Source organism: Crocuta crocuta, unplaced genomic scaffold, assembly GCF_008692635.1.
Source record: "Crocuta crocuta isolate KB4526 unplaced genomic scaffold, BGI_CrCroc_1.0 scaffold3, whole genome shotgun sequence".
In the NCBI taxonomy this organism is placed as follows: domain Eukaryota; kingdom Metazoa; phylum Chordata; class Mammalia; order Carnivora; family Hyaenidae; genus Crocuta; species Crocuta crocuta.
The window spans coordinates 13,221,450-13,243,893 of NW_027529934.1; the positions used below are offsets into that span (position 1 = coordinate 13,221,450).

Here is a 22,444-nt window from a genome sequence, read left to right on the forward strand (position 1 = left end):
AGGCACAAATGGGGGAGGGGAGGAGAGAAGAGGAGAGACAGAATCCCAAGCAGACTCCACACTGATGTGGAGCCCAATGCAGGGCTCAATCCCACGACTGGGATCACGACCTTGAGCCGACATCAAGAGCCAGATCTCAACCAACTCAGCCAACCAGGTGTGCCCCCTTGAACTCTTGCCAATATATTTTGTGCCAATTTCCCAAAAGAATTAAGTGATACATGCATATTAAAATACATATTAAAAATAATAATGTATGTACTATTTAAAGTCAATTTACAAAAATAGAAATATACAAATGATTTTTCATTATTATCTTTATATGATTTGTTAAACACCAAAGTTTCCTGAAATTCATTTAAAATATTGATATTACAAGAATGGGTATCACAAAAATTTAGTAAGCCAATGGTTTTACAGATCTGAATTACAACTTATGCATATATAAGCTTATTTATTAATACTCCTGCTCTACCCACTTCCAAACTTTACTGATCTCGTCGGCTATTTAAGTCAGAGAGCCTAGAGAACTTTGTAAGCATTACCACATCCTGATTGGGTGGGACTAACACAACTTCAAGGAACTGTTGGATATTTTCTCAGTACTGAGATTCAATAGCCTCGGAGTAGAATCCACAGGGGTTTGGCTAGTCCAATTTGCTAATTCCATCTTACTGTGTGTGTCTGTCTGTCTCTTACTCAACTTTGGATCTAACAATTTATTACCAACCTCCTTGAACAATTTCTTTCCAGAAACATGTTCTTTGTTTACAGCTAATCTTCCTTTAATTTATTTGTAAGCTAAAATTTTAGAGAAATCTCAGGAGACTTCTGCTCAAGCAAAACGAAAATCCAATCAGAACTGAAGATAATCACTTGAACAACTCAAGCCCAGCAACATGACCAAGGTTTTTCCTGTCACATGTTAAAATGCAGGTCAAAGAAGGCAAGAGAACATCAAAATCTTACAGTAGCACTATTCTTTGTTTTACCTATGATTATCGTAAAGTGGTTTTGATGTCCCTCCTACCACCCCCAAAATTTAAAAAAAAAATACTGCTATAAGATTTCTGGGATAAATTAGCCATCTAGTTGTTATATCAAACCTTAATTGGATAAAATTTTACAAGGGCATTCCATTTATAGCATTTCATGTAAACATCCAAAAGCCTATGACAAGCCAAGTCTTACAGAACTTTTACAGAAAAGGAATATTATTTCATTATAATTAGAATGATGTGAAAGTCCACACACAAATGAGAAAAATGGGCTAAATGCTAAACAACCTTGGCCACTGGGCCCATTCTGCTCTCCCTTATAGACACGAGATAGTTCTGTTCTGGAGCTCCTGGAGAGCAGGGAATAAGAAGCAGAATTATATGATGGCCAAGAATAGGTTCTAAAGTCAGTACTGCTTGGATCTGAGCCCAAATCTACCAATTTACTGTGTTACCTTGAGCAGTTTTTATATTCCATTTTCTTATCTATAACATGAGGATATGAACAATATTTAGCTCATGTGGTTACTATGAAAATCAAATGAAGTAATATATGTGGTAAAGCATTTGAATAGTAATGCCTGACCCAAGTTAGGACTCCATAGACTCTGGCTATAAATTATTAGTATTCATCTATGTATTTACATATCATGATGCCTTGCATAGAGCAGGTGATCAACAAATGTGTTAAACACTACCCAAGTTTTCAGGCATAAAATTACTTTGATTCATGATCTTCATCTGCTAACCTAATAGAGCTATGTCAAGCTATTATGGCAAATAATTAAGAGACTGGATCATAAGAAAGATAAAGAGAAACTAAGGTGAAGACAGTCATAGTAGGAATTTCAGCCAAATGAGGATCTTGAGAGATTATATAGGTCACTTGTGTAGTCCACTGGCTAGCTACTTTGCAGTTTACCTAGGAATAAAGACATGGCTGCCCTACCTTCAGTAAGACTAAACTCTAACCTGGGAGACGGTTTAGAGAAGGATTTAGTTATTTTTAAAAACTGAAATGAAGCTTAGTCTAAAAATGATTTAGACTCTATTCTGTACTCAAGGGGAGATGCCATCAATGTCTAGGCATCTCTGAAGTAGACTTTTAAAACTTGAGATTTTGAATAATGCCAACATTAGACACTGCCTTGAAATTCAGTAGGTATCTACAAACAAATCTAGCCCCAGGCTCTGAGCCTGGCAGAGTAGAATGATTAAATTTTTAGCCTAGTGATCACTTGACTCTATGAGTCATGATATGAGAGTATGAATTCTAGTGTTATAGTCTTAGGATTCCTACTAGTAATAACACAGTAAGTCTGTAAAAACTTCTGCAATTATGAAGATGTTTACAATTACTTATAAACCTATACTAATACGATATTATTTTTATATACTTAATAGTAAGTTAAAGATTATACCCTCGCAGGGGTGCCTGGGTGGCTCAGTCGGTTAAGCACCGACTTCAGCTTAGGTCATGATCTCGTGGTTTGTGAGTTCGAGTTCTGTGCTAACAGTTCAGAGCCTGGAGCTTGCTTTGGATTCTATGTCTCCCTCTCTCAGCCCTCCCCCACTTGTGCTCTGTCTCTGTCTCTCAAAAATGAATACATGTAAAAAAAAAAAAAATTAAGGTTATACCCTCACAGACTTTTAGTCTTTTATTTCAGTGTCTATAAAATACAATCAAGTAAGAAAAGAATGCTTCCACTTACAATGCCAAGCCCTGTTCTCCCCGACTTCTCCCAAAAGCCATCTAATCTAAAAAATAAGTTCAGTGTTTCGGGCGGCTGGGCAGTTCAGTAGGTTAAGCATCCAACTCTTGATTTTAGCTCAGGTCATGCATGATCTCACAATTCATGAGTTTGAGCCCAAATCAGGCTCTGCGCTGATATTATGGGGCATGACTGGGATTCTGTCTCTCTCCCTCTCTCTCTCTCTCTCTGCTGCTCTCCTGCTTGTGTACTCTCTCTCTCTTTCAAAATGCATAAACACTTAAAAAATAAATAAAAACAAGCTCAGTTTTCAATTTTATCAGCGGAGTGAATAGTTATTAAGTTGTAAGTCTATAGATAAATTGTAGGAAAGACAATGAACTCAAAATTTTAATTTCAATAGATTCCCAAAATATTAAATATTATTCTCTAATGCTTTCTTTCTTTGAACTAGAGATGAAACATTATAATGCTTATCCTTTTAAAAAATATTTTTATTTATTTATTTAAGAAAGCAAGAGAGCTCAAGTGGGAGGAAGGGAAGAGAGACAGAGAGAGAGAGACAGAGAGAGAGAGAGAATTTGAAGCAGATTCCACACCAAGCATGGAGCCTGATGCAGGACTTGATCCTAGGAACCATGAGATCATGACCTGAGCCAAAATCAAGACAGCCACCCAGGTGCCCTTGGTACATATCTTATGGCAAGTCCATTTAACCTTCCTTGTCTCAGTTTCTTCACTTGTAAAATATGAATATAATATCACTTACCTTATACAATTGTTAAGAATTAGATAATCTACGTAATAATTTATGTAAAATAGTGTCCAGCATATAGGATTAAGTGCTAAATAAATGTTAATTATTAAGATTTTTATTATTATTTTTCTGTTAAGGTTGCTCAAAATATTGCAAAAGTTTTTTTACTACAATTATGGCAAAGCTGCTGGAACTGGGGGTTGGGGGATATCTGATTCTGTTTATGATTAAAAGGCAGATCTGTATAGCTGCTACACATTATTTATTTTTAAGATATAAGCTCTTAAAGACAGACTACAGGGGAACAGGGGAAAGAAATTAATGTAACCCTATCCTAAGCCTTTTTATATCACAAGTGATCTAAAGTAAACTTCAAAAAATATACCATTAAAGAATGTTAGAAGAATTTTAAATATATAAAAAAAGAATGAGAGCAAAAAGAATATAAATGAGGTAATGGAAAATGCAGATGTAATTTTGGCTAAAGAGAAAGCCAGGGCTAGCTGCCATTTGGTCAGAGCTCATTCCTGGGATTCAAACAAAAATGACCGAACATACTTTATGGCTGTTTTAGAATACAATATATAATCTAGTGAGAAGAATAAGGTAAAGTGCTCCATGGTGTATATTATCTACAAATCAAACCGAAGAAAGGAACAAGAATAAAAGTCTTAAAATATCAAAATCCAATGACATTTATTTATTAGACTTTTAAAAAATGTTTATTTACTTTAGAAGGAGAGAGAGACAGAGCATCAGCTGGGGAGGGGCAGAGAGAGGGAAACACACAATCAGAAGCAGGCTCCAGGCTCTGAGCTGTCAGCACAGAGCCTGATGCAGAGCCTGAACTCAAGATCTGTGAGATCATGACCTGAACCAATGTCAGATGCTTAACCGACTTGAGCCACCCAGGCACCCTGACCATTAGACACTTTAGAGACCAGTGTCAGTCTTTTATACATTTAAGCAAGTAAAACTCTAAAAAGGGGAAAGGGAAAATCTACAGACAGCTTTGGATTTTGTCAAAGTTATCTGAATAAAAATGTGAATACAAACCTAGTATTTCTGAAAACATTTATACATGTTAGTAGAAATTTCTAAAACTAAAGTAAAATAAAGAACTGTATCCTATTAAAAGATGAGGATATGTAAAGACTATTGGGAAATAAAAGAGGACCAGATAAAATCTGGAATGGAGACCACTGTAAGTTTAGGCATGCTTTAAACATATCAAGTGTGATGAGGACACCACTAACAAAGGCTGGCAAAGAAATAAATGTACTTCTTCCAAGACACAGGAGACAGAACAGATTATTGACAAGGTAATGATGTCAATCTGAGCCTTTGGTATCAAAGAGATGTTAATTTCCGTAAGGGCAGGGACAAAGTCCATTTGGTGGCCTGCTGTGTAGCTAGCACTGCTGAGCACAGCTGGCCAGCTGATGCACCAAAGGAAAACCAGGGTAGATAGGAAGTTGACTGATTACAATACTGTCTCACAAAGAAATCTATTGTATTTAAATCTATTGTATTTAAAATAAATAAAGTTACTGGAACAATGAGAAAAGTAGGAAAGGGGTCATTTAATTAATTCAACCAACAAATAGTAAGTGACTACTTTTGTTCTAGATGCTAGGTATAAAGCCTTGAAACGAGATGAGAGCTCCCATGCTGCCAAGAGAGAGAAAGATGAATGAAAACATCATTATGAAAATAAAATGGTGCTTTCCAGAATTGAAGATGGAGGGGGTGCTATATTACAGAAAGTTTTAAGGACAGCTTTTCTTTTCTTTAAAAAAAAAAAAAAAGGACTATTATGAAGATCTAACAAATCAAAAATTTGTGAATTTGTTGGGGGGGGGAGGGTCTCTATGAGAGAGAGGAATCACATCTAGACACCAAAACTATGTACTCATGTGCTACAGAAGGGCAGGAGATTTTACACAAACTTCTTCGCTTCTACTTGATCAAAAGCAACAAACAGAACTATAATTTATTTATTTATTATTATTTTTGTTTTCTCAGAAAACACCTTAAGCTTGTTAAGCTACTGCTGCTTTTCCTCCAAACTACATGAATAAAACAGAAATGAGGCTAGGATATGCACATGAAATAATATTTATGTTTCATCCAACTCAATTATTTTTGCACAATGCTCTATTTTTCTCTCTCTCCAGCAAAGCAAAACTTCCCACGCCAAATTCTTCAATAAGCCCCTTAAGATTTTTCTCCAGTGACAAGAACAAGTGAGAGCTGTTAATAATTTTCAGATTTAAAGCAGTAACTCTCATATAAAACCATTTTTTCCTTGAGATTTGCCAAACTATTCCTCTCCAGAAATACTGTATCCTTATTCGAAGAATTTTTCACTATATTGTCCAGGCCTACTAATTGAATACAAACCAACAGAAGAGACAATTTTTCAAGGGATGATGAGTTGAAAGCCAAGAAAACATTTTCTACTTCTTATAATTTAATCCACATTGAATTGTAGATAAATTTGGCAGTATCAAAATAAGAGTTTTATCAGAATATAAACTGCCACCGCCTTTTTAAAGCTTTTCTAAGAATGGTTGGTTCTGGTCGTAACTCTTAGAAGCAAAAACACCGTAAGTTTGGATTCTATCTTTTGTATTAAGAAAAATGATTTGGGGGCTCCTGGGTGGCTCAGTCAGGTAAACGTCCGGCTCTTGATTTCAGCACAGGTCATGATCTCAAAGTTCAGGAGACTGAGCCTTGCATCAGGCTGCGCTGACAGTGTGGAGCCTACTTGGGATTTTCTCCCTCTACTCTTTCTCTGCCCCTCCCTCCTTCTGCTTCTCTCTCAAAATAAATAAATAAACATAAAAAGAAAGGAAGGAAGGAAGGAAGGAAGGACGGAAGGACGGAAGGACGGAAGGAAGGAAGGCAGGAAGGAAGGAAAGGTGATTTGTCTTCACGTTTTCTCTATGTGCTATAGATTCTTTTCGTTGATACGCTCTTTCCATAAAAACCTTTGCAACAGATAAAGGGTAGCATTATGCAAATTCTGCATACTAAAAAGGGGCAGTTAAATAGAAGCTACCAATATGCATACTCAGTACCATCTTTCTATCGTCTCTAGGGCAAGTTTTTTATTAAAAAAATTTTTAATGTTTATTTAGTTTTGGGGGAGGGGGGAGAGAGGGAGGGAGGGAGGGAGGGCAAAATAGCACGCGTGTGTAAGCAGGGGAGGGGCAGAGAGAGAAGGCGACAGAATCTGAAGCAGGCTCCTGGCTCCCAGCTCCGAGCTATAAGCACAGAGCCCGATGTAGGGGTCAAACTTCTGAACCCTGAGACCATGACTTGAGCTGAAGCCGGATGCTGAGTCAACTGAGCCACCCAAGCAGCCCTCTAGGGCAAGTTCTGTGCTACCCAATAGCATCTTGTAAATATTAGACATTTATGGCAACTGCACTAGGCCTAGTTTCCCTAAGAGTGGGAAAGGCTTCTGAAACCAAGACAACTTAAATAAAAACCACAGTCTTCATTAATCTTAAATTAGAACAAAATATGAATAAAGTAAACTTTAATGGAATATAAACTGTTGTTGGTCTTCATTCTTTAATACTTCGGTATTAAAGATCAGGAATGAAAAAACAAACCAGCTGTCTAAGATGTAAAATAAATCAAATCAAATAGCCACAAAGTTGTATAAATTGATAAACTTCCCATTTTCTTAGAAAACATATGTATGTTTTGATAGAATACATTTAATCTCAAGATTTCCTAATACAACAAAACAGTCATTGCATTAAAAGGATTATTTTCATGATGAAAACAAACTACATTGAGTCATAATAACTTACCTGACAAATTTTAAGTTTTCCTTTCTCCAGTCTACCAAATGTTTATATCAAATGTTCTATAATTATCTCAGAATCTCAGGTGCTTCTTCCCAAACTAGTACAGGAATGAACTATTACATGGAGACTACCAACATATAAGGAGGTAAGACAGGTCTAGGAGGAGGAAGTTACTTCTAAGCACGTTGAATCAGAGCTCCCTATAGACAGATATCTTATTCAATCAGTATCTGAGTAGGCACTGTTACTAGGCACTGAGAATTACTAGACAGCTGGATGTACTGAAATTACTGGGCTAGATGTGGAAGCCATCTGGCGAATTATGGAAAAATCTGAATGACACCACTCCAGAGAGTACAGACTAAGTAAAAACCGTAGACTAGACTTTTAGAAGAACAGATGTAAGAAAAAGGCAGAGAAACAGGAGTCAATAAAACAAATGCCAGAAACGTAGAGGGTAAACCAATAGACTGAAGCTATTACTGAAGAATTTAAAAAAGCAGAAATAACTACTATCAACCTCACCAAATTAAGATGAGGCCTGAGAAACACCTATCAAACACTGCAACTAGGAAATCAATGGTGGTCTTATAGGGAACATTTCTACGAGTAAAGGAGGAGATAACAGCATGCTGAGCAAAAGAAAAGAGGAAGAAAAGGAGAAAGAAATGGGGCACTTTTTAATTAGCTTAGGTATAAAGTGAAGGAAAATGATATAGTAATAGTGAAAAGGAAGAGTCTGGGTCATGAGAATATATAAAATGAGACGGAACTGAAAACAGAGTCAATCATTGGAGACCGAATTGAAGACAGAGGAAAGATAATGGTTCAGAGATTTTCTCTAAATCAACTTCTGCATCTCAGTACTTGTCTCATTTGCTTTAACCAACAGGAATAATCACTGTGTTTGTTTCACGTACCAAGGCTGAAAAAAAATAAGGTATGCTCTCTAATAGCCAACCTTTCCAGATTCCACTCAACTCCAGCTATGCCGCTGGCTTGCTCCCCTTCTCTCTCTCTCTCTCTGTGCATGACAGGGCAAAAATGTGTGCACGTGCACAGACAAGTTCAAGTCCTGTACCAAAGTCTCCACTGGGGAGAAATGGAAAGCAGACTCCTCATCTAGACATTGTGGCACAAAGATTTATATTCACCTTCTCATTTTCAACAGAAAAGAATCTTAATTTCCTCTTATTTGTTTAAAGTTTATTTATTTATTTTGAGAGAGAGAAAGCAAGGGACGGATAGAAAGAGAGAATCTCAAGCAGGCTCTGCACTGTCAGTGCACAGCTTGATGTGGGACTCAAACTCACAAAACCACAAAATCATGACCTGAGCAGAAATGAAGAGTTGGATGCTTAACTGACTGAGCCATGCAGGCGCCCCTTAATCTCCTTTTCCAAAAGATACAAATTGTGGAATTTGTGAAAAACATCTCAATGAGAAACAACTATAATCATAGAATCAATAAATTTTGGAATGAAAATTTAACTGGTACAACTGGAAAGACTCCAGAATGTAGATCTGTCAGTAAGAGACTGTAAGTCTGTCCTTCCACCTTTCTGGACCTTAATTTCTTAAATTATAAAATAAGTGAATTAGAAGAAATTACTGTGGTCCCATCCAGCTGAAAGAAGAACATGATTTTGGTCCTATGTGTGCTACTTCTAGGTAAAGAGAACAAGGCTCAGAGACAACAATTTAACAACTTCAAAAGTTAGTAGGAAAGAGCCATTTTGGAATTGAGGGTTGCTGATTCTCAGTTTAATGTTCTTTAAGCTATAAAAAGTTTATGTTCTTACAAAGTATGAAGATATTGGTGATTTTAAAAAATCCTCTATTCCTCTTCACCCCCAATGACATTTTCAAGAATGGGCACAGCCAAGGCCATGGTGAAAAGTGGAGCATATGCAGAAAGTGTCTCCTAACATGCGGCTTTGAGCCTCTCTGATGGAGTCATGTGTACTACAGTCCTGTACTGTTTATCAAAGAAACAGGACACAATATTTTGGAATGTAGTGGCCCTTATCCATGCTCTGCTTGGGGATATTCTGCCTTCCACACAGGATGTGCAACATTCCCTATTCCCAGTGGAATCCTAGTATGTCCTACAAGATTCTAGTAAGCTCAGTCTTCTCTGACAAACTAAGGCTGATGCTCTATTTCAATTGAATGAGAATGTTATCAATTGCCTCTGTCCCTATTTTGTCTTCTAGTCATTGGGGCTATAAAGACTTCAAAGATGACACTCAGATAGCTAAAGGAATAACAGGGTTTTTCAGTTACTTTAAAAAATAGTTACTATGAAATCCAGTATAGTAACTACATAAAGATAGTGGAGACAGAGGAGAAAAAAGGGATATCAGAAAAAAACAAAATTCTCTTTATTTCCTGTATTTAAATTTACATTTTAAAATGGACAGTTTGAGACTTCCTTTCATTCAAACACTAACAAGGCATTATTATTTTTTTGCTGAAAATAATCTTATAATATTATTAGTTAAATAGTTCTTGGGATTTATAAACACTGTAAAATATATAGCAAAGAGATAAAGTCTTAGTCAAATGATATCTAACACAGGCATTTGGCTGTCTCAGCACTGAGCTGAATTTCCACAGCTAAACAACTCACTCCATCTAGGAAAACAACACCAGCACCATTTATTTAGACTACCTTTCATAATTCACCCTAAAATATCTGCCAACTATACAAAATAATAGGGACTCATGATATTGAAAATAAATTCAATAAATCTTTTAATCAATTTCTTTAGTTAATGTTACATGTTTTCATAGCAATAAACTTCACTACAAACTACTCTTTCATTCTTTAAAAGCATTACTAAAAGAGCTAAAATGCATTATTTTACCAATGATTCATCTTTAAGAAAAAAATGAGAGTCTATGAAGAACCTTAAGGGCAAAAGTCTAATTTAATATGAAAAAACATTCCAGGTAATAAGGTAACACATTTCTTTAGTCAATTTTTTTAACTCAACAATATTGTAGTAATGTCCTAAAAGAAAACACATACTTTTTAAATATCTTGAATTTTATATAAACTACTAAATACGACAGAACTAGGCATAATGAACACACGATGACACTACTCACCTAAATAGGGAATGCACGGCGTCATCTTTAAGCTACTTATATAGTCTCTGAGCCTTTTGTAATTATCTTCTTTACTCATTACATACTCTAATTTCTCAAAGGTAGTTTTGTCTTTTCGACTTAGCAACTAAAAAAACAAACAGAAGAGTCTAAGTTATTTTCAAATCCCATTTTATTTTAGCAAAGACATGAAGCTGTATTTATTTACTATAAATTTAAGTTTTAATTTCAACATTATACGTTTTTCAATTATATTTTGATAGTATATAAATAAAACAAAATCAGACATGTCTATTAAAATAAATCCAAATCCATTATTTATAAAATGTAATATCCTTTGTATGCACATGAAATCATTAAATTAGTAGTAAATTATAATACATTATTTTTCATCCTCATTATTTTTAACATTTACTTATTTTTGAGAGACAGAGCATGAGCAGGGGAGGGCAGAGAGGGAGGGAGACACAGAATCTGAAGCAGGCTCCAGGCTCCGAGTTGTTCAGAGCTGGACTGAGATAGTACAGACTTGTTTCCAGAAGACTATTTAGAGGAAGAATATGGATAAAAGAATTAATTAGATGATAGCTCAGAAACTTATACAAAACCCATGTGCCAAAGCTATGACGAACAAGTCCTGATTTTCCTTTTCTCCTTTTCAGTCTTTTTCTGATGTTTAGTCCTAATGTATCCCTATGATGTCACTTCACTATATTCCTCCAAAAAAGGGGGAAAACATAGTACTTCACAAGTTTCCAACTCTTCATGGTTTAGGCACCACACTATTCCTCTGGCTAAGAGGCAACGCGGGGCAAAGCTCTTCACACTTTCACTGGCGCATGAATGTGGGAACTCCCAATGTTCCTGGCCAGATCTCTGCACCATAACAATGTTACCAATGTTACCATAATCAATGGACTTTGGGAAAATTTGAATGAACCCTTGTTCATGTATCAGTCACCATAAGAAATATAAAACTCCCAGATCACCCCTCATCACCTTGATTTCTATCTCCAAATAATCCATACAAATGTCTTCACTTGCATAAGTAAGTTATTTATCTTGAACCTTTAATGCAGATTATAATCTTTTGTTCATGACACTCAGTTATCATTAGTCCCTGATGTGACTTTCTCCTTAAATTGATTTTTTCTTAAATTTTTAAACAAATACACATGCATTAGACTTCCTACCTACGAACCATATACCAACAACACACATCTACCTATGTGGTTCTTCCATATCCAATTCCTTTGACTATCTTTAAGTAACCAATAATCACTATCCTAAATTTTGTGTTTCTCATTCTCTTTTGATTTTTTTAAAAAATTTTGACTCAAATTTTATTTGCTTTTTGACCAAAGAATTACATACTGTTTTTAATCTTCGGCTTTATTTAATCAATGTTCTGATGCTGAAATTTCATCCATAATATTGCGTGTGGCTGTAGTTCACTCATTTCCATTGCTTCTATGCATATGTCTTCTATGAAGTACCATCATTACGAATACTCTTCCATTTTTCTTATATTTTCCTTTTGCTTTGTAAGGGTTCTTCACATACTCTGGATATAAAGTCTTAACCAGTTATAACTGCTACACATTCTTTTCAATTTCTTTGAAATATCTTTTGGGGCACCTGTGGTTCAGTCAGTTAAGTGTCTGACTCTTGATTTCGGCCCATGACAAGATCTGACAGTTCATGAGTTTGAGTCCCACATCAGGCTTTGCGCTGACAGCACACAGAGCCTGTTTGGAATTCTCCCTCTCCCTCTCTCTCTGCCTCTCCTCTCGACTCATGCTTTCTCTCTTTCTCTTTCAAACCAATAAACTTAAAAAAAATTTTTTTAAATATCTTTTAATGAACAGAAATTCTTACTTTAATGTGCCAAAATGTTTTCATCTTTTCTTTCATTGCTTGAGGTTTTTGTATCTTATCTGAAATATCCTTACAGACTCCAAGTTGGAATCTATTCCTGCTGAGCCAGAGAGATATTAAGCTATTTTTCCTCTTCTAAAAAAGCTTCAACGTTTTTCATTTGCATGTAACTCTTTAATTCATCTGACAGTGACTTTTGAGGCCTAATTTCATTTTTCCCCCAAATTGATAACCAATTTCCCAGCCTCAGTTAAGAAACAGCCCCTCTCTTCTCCACTGATTTACAATGCCACCACTGTCATGTATCAGAGTTCTATAAAAGCAATGATCTTTTGGGGGGTTCTTTATTCTGCTCCATTGGTTGATATGTCTATATCTGTACTAACTGCTCATTACCTAAATAATATAATATACTTTGGTATCTATGAGGGCAAATGTCCAAGCCTCCAACCCCATTTTCTTCTTCAGAAATAACCTGACTATCCTAACCCTTTACATTTCCATGTTAATTTTATAAGCAATCTTGTCCAGACCCCCAGATTGGGACTTTGATTCAAGCTGCAAATAATCTCTACATACATTTGGGGAAAATTGGCATCTTTAAGCTTTCTTACCCATGACTATCGGATACTGTTCTATGTAATCTAGTTCTTTTTCAATGACTTTCCATAAAGTTTTATAGTTTTCTGGACATATCTTTCATATAAGATTCCATTTATTGTTTGCTATTATGTTACTTTCATTGATATTGTAAACAGTGGTCTCCTTTTAAATGACGTTTTCAAATTGTTTAGAATACAACTGATTTCATATACTGTTTGTATATTCAGTCACTTAGCAAGCCCTGTTTCTTAAAACTGTGGTAGAATACACATAACATTTACCATTTTAATCATTTCCATGAGCACACTTCAGTGGCTTTAAGTACATTCGCATTATCAACTAACCATCACCACCAACCATGCATAGCCAAACTCTTTTCAGCCAAACTGAAACCACACACATCAAACACTAACTCCCATTCCTCCTTCCTTTGGCCCCTGGCAACCATCTTCTACTTTCTTGTCTCTATGAGTCTGACTACTCTTGGTACCTTAGAATCATATAGTATTTGTCTTTTTGACTGGCTTATTTCACTTTGGATAATGTCTTCAAGATTCATCCATGGTGTAATGTGTCAGAATTCCATTCCTTTTTAACACTAACTAGTATTCCATTGTACGCTTATACATTCTGTATATCCATTTATCTAGTGATGGATGACTGGACTGTTTACACCTTTGGCTACTGTGAATCACGCTGCTATGAACACTGGTGTAAAAATGTCTGTCTGAGTCCCTGCTTTCAATGCTTTTGGATATATACACAGAAGTGGAACTGCTGTATCAAATGGTAATTCTGCTTAATTTTTTGAAAGTAATTCCTATTATTTTTAATCATTTTTTTTTCTAATTGTGCTGGCTAAGATGTCAACGTTGAATAGAAACAGTAAACATGGGCATCCTTTCCTTGATGTTATAGAAAATGCTCCTAATATTCTCTCCATTTAGGTTATTATCAATTTGGGGAAACATTCCTTTTATCAGTTTAAATAAAAAAAACAAAAAGGGGCGCCTGGGCAGCTCAGTCAGTTGAGCGTCTAACTTTGGGTCAGGTCATGATCTTACAGTTGGTGAGGTCAGGCCCCACATCGGGCTTCCTGTAGTCAGCGCAGAGCCTGCTTCAGATCCTCTGTTCCCCTCTCTTTCTGCCCCTCTCCCGCTCACATTCTCTCCCTCTCTCAAAAATGAATAAACATTAAAAAATTAAAAAAAGATTTTTTAAAAATACTCTCGATTCCTTATTTATTATTAAAAATTATTAACCCAAACTAGCATGAAATGCATGCAATCTTTATTATCATCTAACTTGACCCCAATGATCTACCCCTCTCAGTCCTCTCCAACTGTACTTTCTGGGTCTCATGGTCCATCCTCTGCAAAAGCCCCATCCTTAAACTTTCCTTTAAGCGTTCGCTTGCTTTTCTTGTAACATGAGCCTGGATTCAAGTTGGGTGCAATCCTGGTTCCTTGCCCTTCAGAATTCTTTCCTTCCTAATATCTTCCAGCTTCTACTAAGTTCAAACACTGGATCAGTGCTGTCTGAATTTTGTGTGATGAAAATGATCTAGTCACAATGGCCTCTAGCCACATGTGACTACTGACCACTGGCAACATGACTAGTGTGAATGAAGAACTAAATTTTATTCTATTTTTTAATGTTTATTTATTTTGAGAGAGAGGGAGAGAGACAGAGCACGAGTCAGGGAGGGGTAGAGAGAGAGAGGGAGAGAGAAAATCCCAAGTAGTTCCTAGAGGGAGAGAGAGAGAATCCCAAGTAGTCTCTGTACTGTCGGCGCAGATCAAGAATGAGATGCTTAACCAACTGAGCCACCAAGGTGCCCCGAGGAACTGAAATTTAGTGTATTTTTAAAAACTTTTTAAAGTTTTATTTATTTATTTTTGAGAGAGACAGAGTGAGCAGGGGAGGGACAGAAAGAGAGGGAGGGAAAGAATCCCAAGCAGGCTCTGCACTGTCAGCACAGAGCCTGATGTGGGACTCAAACCCACAAACGGTGAGATCATGACCTGAGCCGAAACTAAGAGTTGGACGCTTAACCAACTGAGCCACCCAAGCACCCCAGTTTTAATGATTCAAATTTAATACCCACATGTGGCTATCAGCTACTGTACTGAACAAGAGAGTACTAGATTATAACATGCATGTTACTGTCATAACTACTACATACAGCTCTACTACATAGAGCTGCTGATCACTTTTCCTATATCTTAAAGGTATTAGTAGCTGGAGAAAAAAGTTGCAAACCAACATTACTTTCATATCTTGGTGACTGCAATCTTCACATAAAGGAGACTCTCAATACCCTGGTTTCTCAGTTCCTTGACTTCTCCTACACCCAATGATCTTAACTTCTACCACTCTAAGCCTCTATTCCCTTGATCATTCTGAATCCAGTAAGTACTGCCTGCACCAGAATTTCCAATCCAGTTACCAATACTACTTTTTCACTTTTACTTATCTCTCTCTTTTACTTGGATTAAATTCCTCACCTATCACTAAAACAACTTGTACATTTACACAATCTCCTGTGCTACCCTTGACCCCACTATGGTACAAACAAGCCTAAATTCATTCCAACTCTGGTTAAACACAACTCTCATCACTACTCCAGGCTTATGCTGAACACCTCAATCTGGTTGGAGACTACATGACTTTGCTGACTGGTTTCACTTTCAATTCATGATCAAAAGTCTCAATCATAAGGCCTACCATACCAAACCTACTATGTTTCCCTAGTTAATTCATTCTGACACTCTTCTATATGACTTTCATTCATTCGTTCTTCTTTCTTCAAACCTCCAACACCTCTACCCCAACACTGTCAACTAACGACTCTGCCTTTTATGTCTTAAGAAACAAATCAGAAGAAGAATTTTTATAGAATCTCACCACCAAATCTACCATCTTACCTGCACTGGTAACCAAATGCATTCTCCTTTTCTGCTGTTAAAATGGATAAACTGTTGGGGCACCTGGGTGGCTCAGCTGGTTAAATGTCCAACTTCGGCTCAGGTCATGATCTCACGGTTCATGAGTTCAAGCCCCACACTGGGCTCTGTGCTAAGAGCCCAGGGCCTGCTTGGGATTCTCTCTCCCCCTCTCTGCCCCTTCTCCCTGCTCTCTCTCTCAAAATAAATAAATACACTCATAAAAATATTTTTTAAAAATGGATAAATTGTTTCTGCTCCAATGCAGTACCGGATTTAATTCTCTCCTGCCTGATCAAGGCTATTGCTGTAGAATTCCTTGCTCACCTACCATTTCTCTCATTCTATTAGCTCACTGCACCAGCATACAAACACACTGTCATGGATCTCATATCCAAAAAGAAAACAAAATGACACAAATCTTTCGTCTTACATTCCCCTCCAGTTGCCAGATTTCTCTGCAGAATCTCAGCCCAGCCATGTACAGCAGAATTTCTCGAATGCATTCTCTACACTTGATGTCCTATTTTTTCTCCACCCTTCTCTCAAATCCAATCACTTTTCATTCCACCACTGTACTGAAACCACTCTTGCCTAGACTGCCAATCCTCTCCAGCAGCCAGATCCAATGGCCATCTCAAAGTGCTCACCTAATTCAACTTAGTAGCATTTGACACAGGGTGATCACTCTTCCTTGAAATACTTTCATTATTTGACTGTGGAAAACTCCTATCATGATATTTCCTTTGTTGATCCCTTCTCATTTTTCCAATCTCTATATCTTAGAGGGTTCCAGGGCTTTTCATCTGTACTTATGATTCCGATGATCTTATCCAACCTCATGCTTTATATAGTATCTTTATGCTGATGATCAAAACTATGTATCTCTAGCCCCAACTCCTACTGTAAACTTGTATACCTAACTCTGACCTTACAATTCCATATGGATATTTATCAACCAACTCAAACTTTCTATGTGTAAACAGAACCCCTGTGCCCCACTGCCAAAACAGTGGCCCCAGAATTATCAGTAAATGGTATTTCCATTATCTGACGTGATGCCACCTCTCTGGACTCATCTCCTAGCATCAACTATTCCTTATTCCGTTCAGTCAACGTGGACCACCCTATTCTTTGGACATTATCAGGGCCTTTGCACTGGCTATCACCTTTTCTTTTCTTCCAGATTTCCACATGAATGGTTTTCTAATTCCTCCAGCTCTTCTGGTGACTCACTTACCACACATATGCTGTTAACCTTTGAACAATATGGGTTTGAACGGCACAGGTCCACTTATATGGGAATTTTTTATAGTACAATACTGTAAGTGCATATTCTCTTCCTTAGGATTTTAATAACATTTTCTTTTCTCTATCTTACTTTACTGTAAGAATAAGTATATGATATATATATAACATGCAAAATGTGTTAACTGACGCCATGTTATTGCTAAGACTGCCAAGTCAACAGTCAGCTATTAGTAGTTAGGTTTGTCGGGGAGGGAGAGTGTCAAAAGTTCTATGTAGAAAATTTGACTGTGCAGGGGGGTTGGCATCTCTAATCCCTGTGTTGTTCAAGGGTCAAATGTAATATATAAAATATTTCCCTGCTTTCTCTATCCCATTTAATCTGCTTTATTTTTCCTTAGAGCATTCATCACTATTTATGATATATCATTTATTTATTTACAGTTTATCTTTTCCTAGTAGACAATTAGCTGTATAAAAAATGGGACTCTGTATCCTTTACTGCTCTATGTCAAGCAATTAGTGCCCGACACAGTACAGACTACTTTAAAATAAACACCAGAGATTTTATTCAGATTAATAACCAACCTTGCTAAATAAAAAAAATTCTTTTCCTTGCAAATACATGAGGGAGACAACAAAAATACATTAAAGGAAAATAAAAATTAACTTGAGGGAAATGTATCTCATTTCCAAACCACAATATAAATCAGAGTATAATTCTTTTCTCTAAAACTTCAAAGATGGAATTCATTACTGTATATTTATAATCATTTCCATTCCCCAATGAAATTCAGATTTTAAGAAAAGAGAGTTAAGGCCATCTTATTAAAAAGAATTTTTAAAGTAAGAAAACCCTTCACCCAGGTGTTTCTAAAATGCAAATAAAATATAAAAAGGATAATAAGTTCTCCCATTTTATGTCTTTCCAATACAGAAAAGCACCCTAGTTTTCATGAAAAGCATTTGTTTCTTGAGATACTATGAAAAGTAAAGGCAATACTACGCTAATTAAAAATAATTGTATTTTACTCAGAAAAAAAAAGCTTTTAAAAGTTAGTCATGTCTTTATCACAGGGCCCTAAGAATACAATAATCTTTTGTATAAAATGTAATAAAATCATTGCTCTTAAACACTAAAGAATATTAAAAGAACCGATTTAATTGGATCTAAAATTTTGCTTATTATAAAATATCTAAACAAAAAATACCAAGAAAGCTTGAGACCAGTATCACATCACTCAAATGTTAAAGTACATAACTTTGCAGAAGTCAAAATTCACACCCTGACCTTGTCAAAGTGATAAAACCAAATATAATAAGCATATATCAGAATGTGCAGCAACACTGAATAATTCCATGTTAGCTATCAGGCTTTTCATTATTCCTAAGGAAAAAAATCTAAGTTTATTGACTAAAAAATGGAAATTTAATATTTAATATTCATTGAAAGTTGCCATTTAGATCTTTCTCAAACTTTCTGAAAGTTTAATCTTCATAAAATACAAAAAAATTGCATTAAATACAAAAAAACTACATTTTCCCATCAGTAAACATGAAATGCTATGTTGTCAAAATGCTTACAGAAACTCTACAAAAATGATTTCCTAAACGGCAGAAAGCAAGCACCAAGCTAGAATTTATCCAAAAATTACCTGACAAGCCTAGTGAAATACTTGAGAGAGGAAAACGTAGGTTTCAGGGGGAAAAAAAAACAGAGTACAAAATAGTTTAAAGATCCACAGCTATTATCATAACATTAACCTTACTGAAGACTACAAAAGAAATAAATAGATCTTCACTTCCAACAAGAAGTCCAACCCTTTCATTAACCAGGAAGTTTACTTACCGCCCATGTTTTCGTCAACCTGAAGATTGGAGCACTCTGTAAGCCAGAAACCACCGCCATAAGTGCATGAAGGTTATTCAGCTCATACAGTTTCTGTAGATTTAAGAAAAAGGGGGAGAAGAGATAAAAAATAAAGAGAATAAATACCAAAAAACCTCCAGATTAACAACTAAAATCTAGGTAATCGGTATTGTTCCAGTACTTACCACCATCATCGAGACTTGTCTTTAGAGTACCCATCATGTTTACAGTAAACTGATTTTGGCCACAAGAGAGCTTCCATGTCCTAACCTGGCACTGTCCCCAAGTGTTGGGCAACATCTACCTCTAGCTCAGTAATATATTAAGAAAACCAAAGTTATGGCCCAGCATCAAGTTTGCGCAGTATGATCATGTACCCTAGTTTCTAGTAAGGAGTCTCCATTATACTGAAATGCCTTATAAGCCTCTGCCTTATGATCCCAGTTTTAAGAAAGAGTCTACACCCAGGATCCTAATATGGTTTCCTACTCAGTATCCTCTTAATTCCAGGGCTAGGGTTCAAACCTGCCTTCCACAGTCTTCCTCAATTTCCTGCTTCCTCCTGGCTGAATCCTCAGATCCTTTGTTCTTCATTCATGATGGGATACCCACCCACTTCCTAATACTTGCTTTTACAATCTCCTTGTAGAAGTCCTACCTAACATTAGGTTCCATCAGTTTGCTAAAGAGATCTATTTGACATTTATTGCTAACTTCCCATATTTCCTCTAACATGTACCCATGTGCTTACATCTTAGTGGTCCTATCTAAAATTCATTTAGAGGGTGCCTGGGTGGCTCTGTTGGTTAAGCGTCCGACTTCAGCTCAGGTCATGATCTCATGGTCTGTGGGTTTGAGCCCTGCGTCAGGCTGTGTGCTGACAGTCTGGAGCCTGCTTTGCATTCTGTGTCTCCTCTGTCCCTGTGTCCCTCCCCTGCTCGCACTCTGTCTCTCTCTCAAAGATAAAATAAAAACATTAATAAATAAACACACACATACATATTACTTAGAATGGTCCTCACCCACCACCAAAAGACTCCAAGGCAAAAATACCAGTTTTGAACTGAAGAACTCTGACCAGTATACCACCTTAATTCAAGTCTCAAAGAATTCCCATAAAGTTTCAAGAAATACAAACTCAATAAAACTCAATCTTAAAAAAATGGAAAATGAAAAAACATAAGGCAACTGGAATTCAGAAATGAGAACAATGTCAGGTACTGACCTCAAATAAAATAAAGATTAAACACAAAGACATCATGAGATGTCCAGAATGCAACATGAAAGACAAAGAATTTTTTAAAAATGTCAAACAAAGGTTAAGAAACATGAGAGGTAGAGAAAAAAGGCCAACATTTATCTAGACGGAGTTGTAGAAGAAAATGATAAAAAGTAATGGGAGCAACAATTAACTGAGAGATAATGGGAGATTATTTTCCCAGAATACTGTAAAGACACTAATTCCTAGTGCCTAAAGAAACACACAAAACTGTAAGTCTGGAAGAGCATTTTAAAAAAATGTTTATTTTTGAGAGAGAGGAGGAGACAGAGCACAAACGAGGGAGGGGTAGAGAGAGGAGACACAGATCAAAGCAGGCTTCAGGCTCTGAGCTGTCAGCACAGAATCTGACTCAGGGGCTCAAACTCACGAACTGTGAGACAGTGACCTGAGCTGAAGTTGGACACTTAACCGACTGAGCCACCCAGGCACCCCTGGAATAGCATTTTTTAAGAATAAGATAATGTAAAGTTACTTCCAGGCAAAAGAAAATAAAGATTACTAGAACACAGGATTTTTAAAAATGGGGTCAGACACTCAATACCACTAATCATTAGGGAAATACAAATCAAAACCACAATGAGCCATTCTTCCATACTCATCAGATTGGCTACTATCAAAAAGACAAAAAATAACAACTGTTGGCAAGGATGTGGAGAAAAGGGAACCCTCACACACTGCTGGTGGGACTGTAAATTGAGGTAGTCACTATGGAAAGTCCTGGTAGGTTCTTAAAAAAATTTTAAATAGAACTACCGTACGATTCAACAATTCTATTTATGGGTATTTATCTCAAGAAAAGGAAAACAAAATTCACAGAGATATATGTACTTCACTGCAGCATTATTTACAATAACTAAGATATAGAAACAACCTAAGTGTCCACTGACTGATGAATAAAGATGTGGTATATATGATACAATAAAATACTACCCAGCCATGAAAAAAAAAAAAAGAAATCTTGCCATCTCTGATAACACGGTTGAACCTAGAAGGTACTATGTTAAGTGAAATAAATCAAAGACAAATATAGGATGATTTCACTTATATGTGCAATCTAAAAAACAAATGAACATTCAAAACAGAAACAGGTTTACAGGAAATAAGCTGTTGGTTATCATATGGGAGGGCTAGGGGGATTGGGTGAAATAGCTGAAGGGGACTAAGAGGTACAAACTTCCAGTTCTAAAATAAGTAAGTCAAGGGGACGTGATGTAGAAAATATAGTAAAAAATATTACAATAATTTTGTATGGTAACTAGACTTACTGAGTTCACAATGCATAAAAATAATGAAGCACTGATATACACTTGAAACTAACAGGATACTGTTGGTCAATTATTCCTCAATAAAAAAAATAGTGCCAGATATATTACTCATATGAAAAATATGAATAATCCATAATTCATACATACAGAAAAAATTTATTCCACATGGATTAAATACTCAAATACAAAAGTCAAAGCTATAAAATTTTCTTAAATGAGATATTCTTTTTTTATTTTTAAGTTGATTTATTTCTTTTGAGAGAGTGCATGTACATGTTGGGGAGGGGCAGAGAGACACGGAGAGAGAAATTCCCAAGCAGGCTCCGGGCTATCAGCACAGAGCCCAGTGCAGGGCTTGGTCTCATGAGCTGTGAGATCATGACCTGAGCCCAAACCAAGAGTTGGGCTGGGTGCTTAACTGACTGAGACACTCAGGCACCTCTTAAATGAGGTAATAAAAATTAAAGATCAGTAGGTGTGACTACTAAAGTTAAGAACATCTATATCAAAAGATAACATGAAAAGAGTAATAAGACAAGTCAGTCACAAACAGAAGGATGGACATCTATCATGCTACTGGACATCAAAAAGAAAGCTGGAGTAGCCATATTTATATCGGACAAACTGGACTTTAAAATAAAAAATAAAGGCAGTAACAAGAGATGAAGAAGGGCATTATGTAATAATTTCAGGGTCTATCCATCAGGAAGAGCTAACAAGTATAAATGTCTATGCACTGAATTCAGAAACACCCAAATACAGAAGACAATGACAAACATCGATAAGAATGTGCTAATAGGCTCTTTCCATATTTGGCTAAGTGTCCATCAACTGATGAATGGATCAAGAAAATGCAGTTTATATATACAATGGAATACTACATGGCAATGAAAAAGAATGAAATCTGCCATTTGTAGCAATGTGGATGGAACTCAAGGGTATTATCCT

At 36.3% G+C, this 22,444-nt stretch overlaps 1 protein-coding gene across 8 annotated transcripts in view; it reads right to left on the bottom strand.

Moving 5' to 3' along the window:
- The window catches only part of RALGPS2 (Ral GEF with PH domain and SH3 binding motif 2), a 149,444-nt gene that overhangs the window by 63,457 nt on the left and 63,543 nt on the right, over positions 1-22,444 (bottom strand). For all 8 annotated transcript variants that reach the window (XM_077763307.1, XM_077763305.1, XM_077763303.1 and 5 more), the window contains 2 exons: positions 18,929-19,021; positions 10,406-10,532 (listed from right to left, as the gene is read on the bottom strand). In XM_077763307.1, coding sequence (XP_077619433.1) covers positions 10,406-10,532; positions 18,929-19,021 — 220 coding nt within the window. The remainder of the gene's footprint in view (positions 1-10,405; positions 10,533-18,928; positions 19,022-22,444) is intronic.